The sequence below is a fragment of the Neopelma chrysocephalum genome, unplaced genomic scaffold (assembly GCF_003984885.1).
Source record: "Neopelma chrysocephalum unplaced genomic scaffold, ASM398488v2 Primary Assembly neopelma1_76, whole genome shotgun sequence".
Taxonomy (NCBI): Eukaryota; Metazoa; Chordata; class Aves; order Passeriformes; family Pipridae; genus Neopelma; species Neopelma chrysocephalum.
The window spans coordinates 7,379,209-7,392,943 of record NW_020897737.1 but is presented as its reverse complement, the minus strand read 5'-3'; the positions used below and the strand labels follow the sequence as shown (position 1 = coordinate 7,392,943).

The 13,735-nt window shown below is 37.4% G+C and overlaps 1 protein-coding gene across 3 annotated transcripts in view; it reads right to left on the bottom strand.

The window, feature by feature from the left end:
• The window catches only part of IL1RAPL1 (interleukin 1 receptor accessory protein like 1), a 693,820-nt gene that overhangs the window by 24,595 nt on the left and 655,490 nt on the right, over nucleotides 1-13,735 (bottom strand). For all 3 annotated transcript variants that reach the window (XM_027688869.1, XM_027688872.1, XM_027688870.1), the window contains 2 exons: nucleotides 5,406-5,538; nucleotides 2,756-2,901 (listed from right to left, as the gene is read on the bottom strand). In XM_027688869.1, the coding sequence (XP_027544670.1) occupies nucleotides 2,756-2,901; nucleotides 5,406-5,538 (279 nt within the window). The remainder of the gene's footprint in view (nucleotides 1-2,755; nucleotides 2,902-5,405; nucleotides 5,539-13,735) is intronic.

Sequence of the window (13,735 nt, the reverse complement as noted above, 5' to 3'; positions counted from 1 at the left end):
TGTCCACACTAGAGGGAGGTACGAGGCGCCTCAGCCTTCTGCCGGTGCCGGATGCTGAAACGAGGTTCACTTTTCCTGCACAAGTGGTGTTGGAGTTGGGGGCACTATGTTCTGCTCCCTTCCTGAAATTAATTGATTTCAGGAAACGAGAAGCTCTGGCTATCCCTTCCAGTGCCATGTCAGGGAAAGAGCAGAAGCCCCCTCTTCCTGTCTGAATGTGCCAGGCAGTGGTTTGTGATAGGGACCACCATCTGATGGATCCTGCTTGTGGTTTCTGTGAGGAGAGTGTGTTCCTGCTGGGCTGACCAGTGGGAAGGTTAAGGAAGATGCATCCAGGGTTTTGCTAGTGAGTTAGACTTTGGACTTCTTGCCCTTTCAGGGGCTGTTAATTGTAGGTATTTCTAAAATCTCCCCCTGGACTTTTTAAGTTTACAGAGACTATACTGACCAGGTTGAAGCAGCAGTTGCAAGGATGTTTGAAAGGCTTAAACTTTGTACCTGAATTCCCACTGCAGCGTTTAGCCCTAAATACCTCTTTTCCCAGGAACGCTCTTTGTTCAGTAGCAGAGCTTTCTGCTTTGCTGTCCCTTCTGATCCTGGTGATAATGTTCCACAGAGGAAGATTAAAAAGGATTATAATTTCTTTTTCAGGTATGAAGTGAACATTCCAGATTCAGCATCTTTGTTGACTTATAGTGCTGGAAAAAAAAGATCACTAACTAGAAAACCAGCCAAAACTAATACCTCTGCAAATGTCTTAGTGTTCAGGAAGCAAATTTTCCTAATTGTTAGGTCCCAATTGTTCTAAGTCAGCCAAATAACCAGAAATTAATAAACAGCTAACTCATTCCTAGCAGAAACTAAATGTGGATCTAAACAAGGAAACCTAAACCGAAAGGTTGTCATGGTGATATACAGAAGACTAAGCAAGTAGTGTAAAGCTTCTCTTCCTAGGAGACATCAGAGACTAGCTCAAATTTTTATCTGTCATGCTTAATTTATCATTTCACTGAAACAGTTGTCAACATGCAAAGTGTGTAGAAGGCTTGTATCAGGTACATTTTGGTTTTTGAGGGCACAACAGACTGTGCTTTCAAATCAATTTCAGATTCAGCTTTACTTAAAGAGGAAAAAATATTTTGGGGTGTTTTTTGTTGTTTTTATCATTTTACTATTCATAAGGGCAATTAAATATTGAGATTATTTCCTCTGAAGTATGTCATCATGAGGCCACATACTAGGGTGTGTTTGACTTACTGAGTTCTACAAAAAAGGAAGCAAGGAAAGCAGACTCTTTCAAAATTCATGCCTACACTGTTAGATTAAAAATCTGGTGGTCACAGAACAGAAAAGAAGTATGTGTTGTCAGTGTTGCAGCTACTGCTTGTATGGAAGAGAAAATAAGGACTCATCATGTCAAGTATTGGTTTTAGAGTAATTTAAAACCTTAAAAAGCCTTTAAAGTAATTAAGCCTTAAAAAATCTTTATTTTTGGTGTCTCATCAACTAATTTAATTATTAAGGACAAGCCATAGGTTTTCAGTGGTGTTTTGGGTTAAGATCTTGCTTCAGGTTCAAATATCTCTGAACGAGGAGTATATGACTACTAACCGGTATATCGTTGAGGTTCAATTACTTAATACCTTAGTTTCTTATCTCAGTGAATTCAAGAAAATGTGGCAAATGCCAGGCTAAGCAGCACACCTGGTTATTCACATCTGCATCTTTTAAGAAGCAATGACGAGTTCAGAAAAATGGCTACAAATTAGTTCTATTCAATTAATTGGAGGTACATAATATGTTTAAATAATTTGGTCACACTATCTTGATTTATGGTTTCCTTCTAAACTTAGACAGACTTTGCATGCTACAAAAGTAAATTTAGGAAAGACATCACTGCTCTGATATAAACTGAGATGCCAAAAGTACTTCAGCACCACAATAAGAACCTGGTTTGCTCACCTTTACAAACAGTCTAAAAAAAGCACAGTAATGACAGCAAAGTGCACACACTGCTCCTGCTCATTCTTTGCTCTCTTAGGCCAGCGGGATGCTGCTTGAGGGTGGCGAGTGTCAATCCCTGGCATGTGGAGCACCCTCTGAGAGGTAAAGTGGACAAAATGGGTCTGGGAGCCTTGATTTGCAAGAGATTCTCCGTCTCTCTGTAATCATCTCTGTGGGAGATGGCTGTGGCTATTAGACAGGGTGGAATCATGGGATGTGACTGGTGAGGAGAAACAGGAAGGTCCTTAGAAGTTTCTGTCATGATGTCTCACTTCAGAAATGTTGATGTTAAACAAAAGTGTTAGAAGGAAAATGTCCACAGTTAGGCAATGAAGGAACTCTCCTGGCATGGGGTTTAGGTGGCATTTCTGATAGAAGTGGAATGTATTTTTGTTGGTTTTTCAAATAATTGATTTTGTTTCTTACAGAAAATTATTGCAGTTGTATTAGCTGTTGTTTCCTAATATTTTTCTCTACTGAGCCTTTATTAAGTTCAAAACTAAGGAATTATTAAATGCATCTTTTATAGACATATAATTAAAAGGTGTTACTGTATTTTTTCCAGTGGCAGCCATAATTAACAACATCCTTTCTGTTTTATTTTTCAAGTTGTACAAATTCCTAGGGGAAAATAATAATTGACTATTAGTTCTTAGGAAGCCAAAATTCATGCTTGCATCAGAAAGAAGCTCTATAAAAAATGGATCTCCCCTACATTTTACCATTTCATGGAGAAAAGCTGCATATTTACCCCTTTTGTGTAGAAGAATACTGGCATGCCGGCGCCCATTTCCATTCTCAACGTAGCATGAATAATTCCCCAGGTCTGCCTCTTCGACAGAGTCAAGAATCAATGAGATGGAAACCTCCTGCTCCCCGAGATGTTCCTTGAGAACCCTGAGGAAAAAAAACCAACCATCACTGCTATTCTGCTTGTGTCATAGTGGAGCACTGGATAATCATGACATAATAATGCTACTTACAACTTACAACTCTCTGGCTTCAAACTTGGCCATGATTTGATGCAATCTTAATCAAATTATGTCATACCCTTTCCTTCCTCACTTCTAATGAGGAGTATTGGTTCTGTAAATGTTAATGAGAGCTTCAGTTCATTGTCTTCTTTAAGCAGAATGATATGCACACTGATTATATGTCATTGCACACTCTGATGGAGACCCTGATCCATGAAGTCTTGGAACGTTAGAAGAGAGAAAAGGGAAAACTCTTGTTTTGGGGTTTAGTCACACTAGGAGTCTGGGCCAAAGACAGTATTTGTGCTTTTTCTGAGGCTTTTCAATATGCCGCTCAGAAACAATATGTTCATGCCATGGTCTGAGAGATTATTTCTAGAATGCAGTATAAGTTTTGATTATGTATTATATAAAAGTAGAAAGAGCTGGTATGCCAGATGCCTCTAGTTCATACCAAAGACTTCCTGTGTAAGACTCCACCTGTCTTCACATTATTTTCTTTCCTTCTTAGCAAGACCATCAGTGGTTTTAGGAACCCAGGAAAGCAAATGACAAATTATTCCAGGCTGCTCCCTCATGTCACACCTGATGTAAGAAGTGGAAACCAGCCTTTCTGCTCCTCCCTCCACAAAACAAGAAAGTTGTAACAGAGTTCTTTTCACCTTTTTGTTAGTCAACAGAAAGCCAAGTCACTGGTAGAAGGGCTTGGGAAAAGCTTTAGATGCAAAATATAACTGATCTGAGTGTCATGTGCCAATTAGTGTATTGGTCTTGACCTCGAAATACACAGGGGTGAAATACGTTTCCACTTTGCCTATATCTGGCAATGATGACCTTGAGTATCTAGGTGGTCTTCTTGATTTTGTTAAAGGGAATGTTTCTGTTACTTTGATTACACTGAAGAAGTCCAATATTTAGCTGAAAATGAGCCTGACTTCATGTCTTTTGCTGACACTGTAAATATCCATGTAAGAAGTGAAGTAAAATAGGCTAATTTTGTTCTCTTATAGACAATCACTATAGATAACACATCTATGATTTCTTAGTTTCCTTTGTAATGCACTGTCTCACTTTTCTGGGACAGAGTTAGCTTTTTTCTCAGTAGCTGGTACAGCATATTGTTTTGAATTCAGTATGAGAATAATGTTGATTACACACCAATGTTTTAGTTCTTGCTGAGCAGTGCTTACTCTAAGTCAAGGACTTTTCAGTGTATCACACTCTGCTAGTGAGCAGATGCACAAAAAGTTTTGAGGGAACATAGCCAGGATAAGTGAGCAGAATTGGGAAAAGGGTTATTCCATACAATAGGATGCCATGCCCAATATATGAACTGGGAGTAGTTGACTAGGAGCTGTGGATCACTGCTTGGGGACAGGCTGGGCATTGATCAGTGGGTGGTAAGCAATTATATTGTCTTTCTTGGGTTTTATTCCTCTATCTCTCATTTTCATTACAATTATTATTAGTAATATATGTTTATTATTATAATTAATATTATTGATATTATTATAATCCTTTATTTTGTCTCAGTTTTTAAACTGTTCTTATCTCAACCCACAAGTTTTACTTTTATTCTGATTCTTCTCCCCACCCGAGGGGAATAACAGAGGAGTGAGTGAGCCACTGTGTGGTGCTTAGTTGCTGTCTAAGGTTAGACTATGACGTGCATATTTAGATGTGCCTTTATTTCTGGGTTTATCCATGATAAACTCAGTGATATATACACATACAGAATTATAAATGAAAAAGGAATCCCTTCATATCTGAGCAGATGCTTCATATTGGATAGGAGTTGGTATGCCATGTCAAGCATGCAATTCTCAACACAAATCCACTTTTTTCCTTAATTTCCAAAGGAGACAGCACTTCTAGGAGCAGTAGAAGTACAAGACACAAATGCCAGTATTTCAGCAGATATAAGCAGCCCACATAACAGGATCCTTGGCTCTCACAGGCCACATAACATCCCTGAAAAATCAGGTTTTTTTCCTGAAGAAAATAAATCAAAATATCCCAAAAAGGAAGTCAGACTTCGACATTTATTTAAGACTTTATGTTTGAAAATGCTTTTTTGAGCTGTTTTTCTTGATGTATTTATTTTTCTTTATTTCATCTTACTAAGTGTCTTGACAATTGTTATTGTAGACTGTCACAGTTTGAAAAAGTCACTATGTAAATTCCAGTTGGTCAACACCACAACACTTTTTGGGCAGCTATTCTGCTTTTGCAGCTCTCTAACATCCGATCTGGCTGAGTAGTGCATTTTTCTGTTCTCTACTTGTGGAGACAAAAAGATAAAGTATGGATGTTGCAAAAAGGGATCAGACCCAAAGTGCTCCTGAGTTAGTCTGTGATAAAAAGTATTAACATTAAGTATCACAAAAATATAGAGTAAAAAAGAAAAAAAAAAGCTTTTTCTTTTACCTAATGTCACTTTCCCAGACTCGACTATCATCTAAATCTTCAATAAACTTCTCCCCTTTCATCCAGTAGATCAAAGGACTGACATCTCCACTATATCCAAAGAAAGCTCGGCAGGTTAGATTAGCAGAACCACCTGTTACAAAGAATGTAAGAAAATATGTTATTTCAAAATCTGTAAAAAAAAGTTTCATTTTTGAGTCAGTTACTTTAATTGATTAAAAAAATATATTAGTAGAAAATTTTCAAAAGTATCTACTTGTCTTGATGCTAGGTTCAATACATTTTCTGAAAATAAATATAATAAAAATGAAATTATACATAAGAACAGGATTTTTTTTATTATTCTTTCACTAAGTTTTCTTTTTCGGTAAGGAAATCAAAGATTATGTTTTTCCAAAAGGACCTAGCTTAACCATGTTTTAGCTTAACAAAAGTTATGTTTGTTAAGTCTTAACTTAACAAAACATTTCAATGTTGGCTCTGAAAAAGATAAAGGTTAGATAAAATAGACCTGCAATCATATTGTGTTAGTTCAGCTTTGCAATGGTTTCTGCAGAGAGGCTGGTATATTCCTGTAGACTACCATTCCCGAGGGACATCCAGCAGAAAGATGTGTGCTCACTGCTAAGCTATCTTAGCAGGAAGCTATTAAACACTGACACTTGAAAAAATGCACACATAAACTCATTCTGTACATTGTGGGATGTCTCGCATTAAGAATGGAGATAACCATCGGGTACATGCAGCAAGGAGCAGAAGTTCTATATATGTACAGTGTTACTGATTTAATCATTATAGTGAAAATTTAAAAATGTAATATGCCTTCACTTTGGTTTATTTTCATTGCGTCTTGCATTATGTTTGCACCACTTGGCTTCAGGGTTCATCCAGAGCACATACAGGGATCGAAACAGTACTTAGCACACATTTTGTGTGTCATTAAGATTGGATAAAACGGGAGGACAGACACATAGTTAAAGATTTCCCATTCAGTGCTGTAAAGATATTTGTCTCAACATGCATCATCTCTTCTAAACTGCTATGTGCATTTCTTTAGTGGATAATACACAGTCATTTAAGGAAGTGTTGTGATTTAAGGAGTGTTTTCCACCCCACCCACCCCCCAAGAGTATTTTCATGGAGTTTGTATTACTGCTGAGACCAAATTTATATTTTATTTGCACTTTCAGTTTTTGATTTTAGGATTTTAAAGCTCACTGTCCATAGCTCCTGGACAAAATACAAGAATAAAACATTGTTAGCACTACTTCATTCTGTATCAAGATGCCATAAGTCCATCTGGGTTCAATGAATTTTCTTAAAAAATACACTGTTTTGGGTCAGGACCTGGTCCTTCTCAAACATCTGACATTAATATTTGAACATCTTATTTACTTTTTAGCATGGAAACAAATGCAGGATGCTACATAACAAGATGAGCAATTATTAAATACATGTTTTATTTATATGAAATGATTTATGGTTTTCTGTAAAAGCATATGACTCCTCTGTCTCGAACTCTCACATCCACACCATAAAAGGTGCAGAATTAAATGTTTGTGTTCAAGATGGGCAACATCAAGCAAGTACCATCTGTGCTGCTTTCACAAGCTGTTTAGGAACTCAGTTGCTTTTAGTCATTTCACAAAGTTTTGGTTGGAGCCACATGCTTTGTCAGCAGCACCTGCTAAGGAAACAGGAGTATCCCAGTACTTGAAACCAGGATGGAGAGAAGGGTCTCATTTGTAATCAAAGAGTATGAAATAGAATCTCTGACTAATGAGAAATTTTTATAATCTCATATAACTTAAAGCAAAGTTCCAAATGTAAGGTGAGTATCTTCAATGAGAGGGCAAAAACTGTCTTTCTAAAGACAACCATAGCTCCTATTTCTACACCTCAGGGAGCAATGGTCAGGACACCTTCCTGGAAACTCAACTCCTTAATCTCTACACAGCTCAAGAAGTGCCATTTGGAAGCATTGGGGGGAAAGGTTTTTACAATCTTGAAGCCATTTGCAGGAAATGAGATGAGCATCGGGATACCACTTAATCTGCATCAAGTGCATGAAAACCTGTAATAGAACATGATAAATTTCCTTGCCCAGGACATGCAAACCCAGTTTCTTACGGCAGTTTCATTGCAGATATATACCACCTTTTTTTTTTTTTTTGGTTTTGCATCAAAATTATGGTACTTGAACTAGTGAAAATGAAAATATAAAACCTTAAAGGATTATGAATGTCTTGGCCACTGTGGAATCTGTTCACTCTTGAAATGGGGAAAGGTACCTGCCCATCTAAAGCCAAGGCAGGATCCTGTGATAATTGGATAACCCCTATGACACTGTCTACCAGTCTTAAAGGGAAGAGTGCTACCTAATGCATCACTGCCACTTCTTGGGCTTTTTCCAGAGCTTTCGTATCAAGCCAGGGCCCGGCTGAAACTTTATAACTTTTAAGAGCTAGCAAGATCACAGCTAGAGGGACTGTACCTTCTGGCCAATTTATCCATGATTCACAGAGATTAGACACCACAGGTGCTGAACCATCAAAGCTCTCCAGGCTCCCGCATCTAACAGGGACCACCTGAGAGCTAATTTTTGCACTGAGAGGGCTTCTGAGCCTTTTAGAGGTGAATATTCATGTGCATAGAAATGTTTTTTTTAAGAAAACATGCTCTGTGAAGGGCAAAAATATGTCGGAAAAAAAAAGAGTTTGTAAAATTAAGGCTGTTTTCCTTATTCAATTCTTAAAGAAATTCCTCCCACCCCCAAATAAAATATGTAAACATATTTTTCAACATAGAATCCAAAGCTTCCTTTCAACATGAAGTAGCTACAACTGAGAAATAAATTAGGAAGAACGTGCTGCCACTTAGTAGTACTATGTTGATTGCAGTTACTCAGTGGAGGCCATTTGCCTGCTGGGGGTTCAGCTATAAATTACCAGTACTGTCTACCTTGACCAATCTTCACAACAAGCCAGTGGGGAGTTCATTAACAGGACATCAAGAAAGATTCAATGAAAAGCTAATGACCAACTGTGACCATTAATGTGGAGGTCTGTCACTTCAGAGCTCACAGCTCCTTGCAGAGGGCACAGACCTCACTTGGTGAAGCAAAGAGGTTCACAGCTGCAGGCATATGTAAATAAAGGCTGACTGAAGTGCAATATTATGAGTGGACAGAGTATTCTGGGAGCACATCTTCATCTCTGCTCCAGAGCTGCCGTCATGAGAGTGAGTGAGTGAGTGAGTGTGTGCTGGGGGATGGGCTGCATTTTTCCCAAGAAGTGCACCTCTGAAGTGAGCAGAGAGAGGATGCATATTTTGACACAGAGCAGCTGCTCTGCACGGGCAATCTGCTTTTTAAGAAGTCTGCAGACTTTTAGAAAACATGCAACACATAATAAACAAAAGAGCTGCTTTGTGTCATCTTTAGGCTAATGTATAAAACAACTTGCCAGTCAATTAATAGAAATCACTCACAGCTAACCCTATACAGCTATTTCCCTCCATATGTCTTCTGTGCTGAGAAAAACTAGAGAAGTGATTTAAAAACCATGAAAGTTTCATGAATGGATATGTAATGCTTTCTATGCTACTAATTTCAATTTTCCTGTAAATGCTGAATTATTACAGTTTTATAGTCTATCTTTGAAGGATTTTAAATTCATGTTGTAAATTCACCAAACGTTTTCAATTAAATTACTAGGGAAATTCATCTCTCTCTGTCTCCTTTGCTATGAGATATTGTAAATTAAAGTTACATTCTGGATAAATGGCTTTGTTTTGGTTTTGTTTGTTTGTGGGTTTTTTGTTTGTTTGTCGTGGGGTTTTTTGTTTGGTTTTTGGGTTGGATTTTGTTTTTGTTTTGTCTGGGTTTTTTTTGTGGTTTTGTTTGTTTTTATTTTTGTTTTAGGGGATTTCTGTTTGTTTGTTTTTTGTTTAATGGACTCTGGGAAAGTCCAAAGGCATGAGATTAGAATTATTAAGTGAAACTGGTAGTGTTGCTATTTTTATAACCACTCCCCTCAAAAAAAAAAAAAAAAACAAACAAAAAATCCAAATACCTTAAAGAAGGGATAAAAAGAAAAATTACATTTTTGACTTCTCAGTATAACTTCTTAAACTGAGAAATAATGCAATAAAGACATGTAAGTCTTAAAGACACAAAAAGTAAGTTCAACTGCATATTTCTTCATCACCCTTATTTCTGAAGATGAATATGCTCTTACTATGTTGAGTTTATTTTTGCAAAAATTGGAATACATAGCACTACATGTTCCTGCTGCTCGCTGTGATAAAGTCTCACTGTCAGTCCTAGCCAACAGGGTTCAAACTAAATTAGTCAAAAGCTCTTTGCCATCTAAAATGAGACCAATTTTTGTTGCACAGTATGCTTCCACGTACAGCAGAATGCAAAAAGGGACTAAATCAAAGTATACTTCCTCGAAACCAGTAAATCCCTTCTGCAGAGCAACACTGTGTTCATTTTCACTAATTGACAACATTTGGGGCACTTTGCAAACTACTGCTATGGGAGCCTAAGTCCAGCAGAGGGCACTGTCCAACTTCCAAACATTGTTTTAAAAAAACCAAAACTAAGTCAAATCCTACTGTATAAGTTCTAATTAAAAATATCAGCCTGCTCAGAACCTGCTAGTTGTAATTAGCAAACAGTGAGTGTTTTGTGGTTAGTAAAATGTCATCTAAATTACACTTGCAACATTAGTCATACAAGTTAACATACAAAATGATAGCACCCCTTCTAGCTTTGATTTGACAGATTCTTCAGCGAAGTATAACCATTTTTATTGGAAGCAATGGCAATAATCAGACATATTCTACAACCTTATTTCAGAAAAATCCTCCAAGACATATTATGGAAGTGTTTTAGAACCATGCTCAACATCTAGAAATACTGAGGGCCAAAAGAGTGGAATTGTAAAGTGCACTGAAATGTGGGACTTTATTTTACTGTGCACAGTAAGCCATTTATAAAACTTATGTATATGAAATACCTATACCATTTATTTGGAATGTTACCATCTAAAGATTATAAAAGGCCAAGACAGACACAATCAAAATCACACAGGAATTAAATACTATTCTTTCCATTCACATTTGAGAAAAAAATACTGACAAAATATCAGTCTTTCAAGTGGAGGGTTTTGAAAGCTGTTAACTTCCTATGTGTGACAGATCAGCACCTATTCCTCACAAAGTCAATGACCCACTTGCTTTGCCAATGTTGCTGCCAAGCCCAGAAGGCAGGTAAGTAGAAGCTGCTCTGGTTTTCAGAGAAGTCTTGTGTCCTAAAACAGTTCAATAGTTGTTGATAGCTTTCATGCAAATGTGATTAAGAAAAAGAAAATAACAAAGGAAAATGATCATATGATCATATACTAAAGATCTGTAAGTACTCTCTCAGAGCAGGCTGAACTGTAGAGATTCCTCTTGATTCCTTCCTTGCCTACAAAAAGCATCACCTACTGCTATGCCATCCTCCAGTTTACATACATATTTTTGCATCTTGATATTGTGTACTCTCTTCCCATAATGTAACTGTCTCGCTGCGTTTCATACAGTAGGTCAGGACAAATTAAAAAACAAAACAAAACAAAGCGAAACAAAATGCTGTTTTCTGAAATATAACTGCAACCTGAGAGCTAATTTCTGGTAAAATTAAGTCTCATCACCAAGTGGTAGGTTTTGAAGTCTTTGGCAAGCAATCAGGTCTGGTATCCATACGATTGTAAAGATACAATCTGCAAATTTCCTCTGTTTTGAATTCAGTAGACGTAGGTTTGAAAGGGCTGGGTATAATCATTCCACTAAGTATTATCATGCAAGCATCATACAAAGTCCCGAATGTGATTACACAGCTATATTTCTTCATTAATAGGCCTGTCCATATTTTGTTGTGCTGCAGAGCTGAATGTTGATTACATGGGAATCTGAATTACATTTTGGATAACTCCTTCAGGCCATAATTGTGTAAACTTAGAATACACACAACCATTCCTTTGCCATAAAAAAACACCAGTGGAAGATTTTCAACCAGATCGGAGAGAGATTGTAGCTTTTGAACTTTTATTGAATTTGTAGCTATTACTATGTACTGGATTTTAAAAAATCCCTTCAATTTCTGATTTCTTTTTTTTTTAATGGAAAGGAAAAAAAAGTCTAATTTTTGTTCATTAGAGTTTTCTTTGTTATTTTTACTAAGAAAATAGTCCTCAATCACCATAGGGCTAAACTTGCTCACCTACTCTTAGTTACCCACTGTCGTATGAAAAGCCTTTTGGCTTCCACAGCTTCCCTCCCTTGAGCTACGGTTCAACAGCAGGACACTTCATGGAGGTGTCTGTAAGTTGCTGCTGACATGTTCCCTGCCATCAGCCCTGAGCTACTGGAGTCTGCTACACTTTATAAAGTGCTATACTGACAAAATACATGGTAAAATCTAAGATTAACCTGAGAGTATTCAAAACTTGTACTGGACTGCTTCATAGCTTGTGAAGGAAAAGAAACCAAGTCCTTTATGCTTTGAAAAGGTTCTGTAGCAGCAGAACTGTCAGAGAGAGAGTCAATGAAGACAGCAACCACCACAGCAGACTGCAGAAAAAGAAGTGATGTATGGGTCTTGGGGATCGAAATGCCCAGAACATCTCTCAGATACATAGATTGTTAAACTTGCCCTCATTTCACAAGAGGTAACAAAACCCGTGAACCAATAATCTTGATTTTCCTAACAGCAGGCCTCTCCTCTTGATGGATGGTAATGTCAGGCTGATAAATTAGCTGTTCAGCACGTATTTTTCACTCCTTCCTCTTCAGAAGTAGAGGCAGGAGTGGGAAACAACCATCCCAAGTATAAAGCAAGCATTGCTAAAGAAAAGGAAAACCACTGCAATTATTTTAAAAGCTTGACTTAACTTTTACTCTAGAAGCTGATATTTTCTCTTTTTTTTTTTTAAACAGATGCATTTACAAACTCTTTTTTACTGTGTCCTCTCTATGAGATCAAAAAATAATTTCTGTTTCAAAGCTTAGCTGTTTTTAGATATAAGTTCCATGAAAATATATTAGGTAACAAAATATTTCCAATTGGGGAAAAAAAAAGAAGAGGAAAAAAAAAAAAGGAGGTAGCTCTAAATGTCAAACTTCACGTTTCTTAGCTCTTACAGGCTTATGGCTTGAGAGCCTTAAATCTGTTCACTCTGTGCACAGTTTAGTATTGTTCAGTGGTTTCTTTCTGGATTCTCTTTCAACCATGCTGCCTTTGATTACGGTGCTGTGGTTTTTGCATTTTAGTAATGCTATATAGTAAGAAAATAACCTTTGGGCTAGCAACCCAAAGCTCCCATTGCATAAAGGACTTCCATAGGGGACCGTATAGTCTCTTCCTGTGCCTCGAAAGAGAGTCAGTAGGTAACACCCTGGGGAAGCCACTGACTCTCAGCAGTCACTGACAACCAGAAAGGTCTTGTGTGTCTTTAGCTTTGTGAAGTCCTACTCTGGGTCATATTTTGGGAAACTCCTAGAAAAGCAGAGAGGTTTCCTGTTTATCTTTTCACATTTCAGAGAGTTTACATTAGGAGACAAAAGAAAAAAAAAAGACAATTATTCAATATGTGTGCCTCTGGTAAAGAATACTTATTGATAAGAAATACCATAAGACCTGTAGGTGACTATGGGCCTCAAGAAACTACACAGCTGGAATACTTTCTGTACTAGTTTCAAGCCATTACAGCACTCACTACATATTCCTCCTTCCCAAACAGAATCCAGAGGCAAAGCAGCATCAGATTCAAAGCAGGACTTTGATGTCTCTCTTGGTTAGAACACAGCTGTTGCTAGACTTGTTTTGCTGAGGAGCTTCTTGAACAACACACTTGCAATAGCACAGCTCCCTTTCCACCTTACTTTCTTTTACCTGTGAAAATTGTAGATATAATAGACTTTTTTATTTTTAACCTGAAGAGTGTTGTTCCAGCAGACAAAAGCATTCAAACGTCTTGCTGTAGAGGTTTTGCTGTTCTTTCTTAACGGAATACAGTGGGTTTGCTTTGGTCTCTTGTGGGTGCTAGTCCATGTCAAAAAACCCCGCTCATAAATCATGGAAACCAACTGCAGCCTCAGTACTTTCTCCCAGCCTCCCTCTCAGGTGCACTGCACTACCTTTTCTGTACAAAAAATAGCAGACATTGTTCTGGATTCTAGATAATGATAAATAACATAATTTTTGTGGGTTTTTTTCCAAAATAGGCTAACTCTTGGGAGCTCTAGCAAACAACTTACTGTGTCAGGTCACACTTAAATGC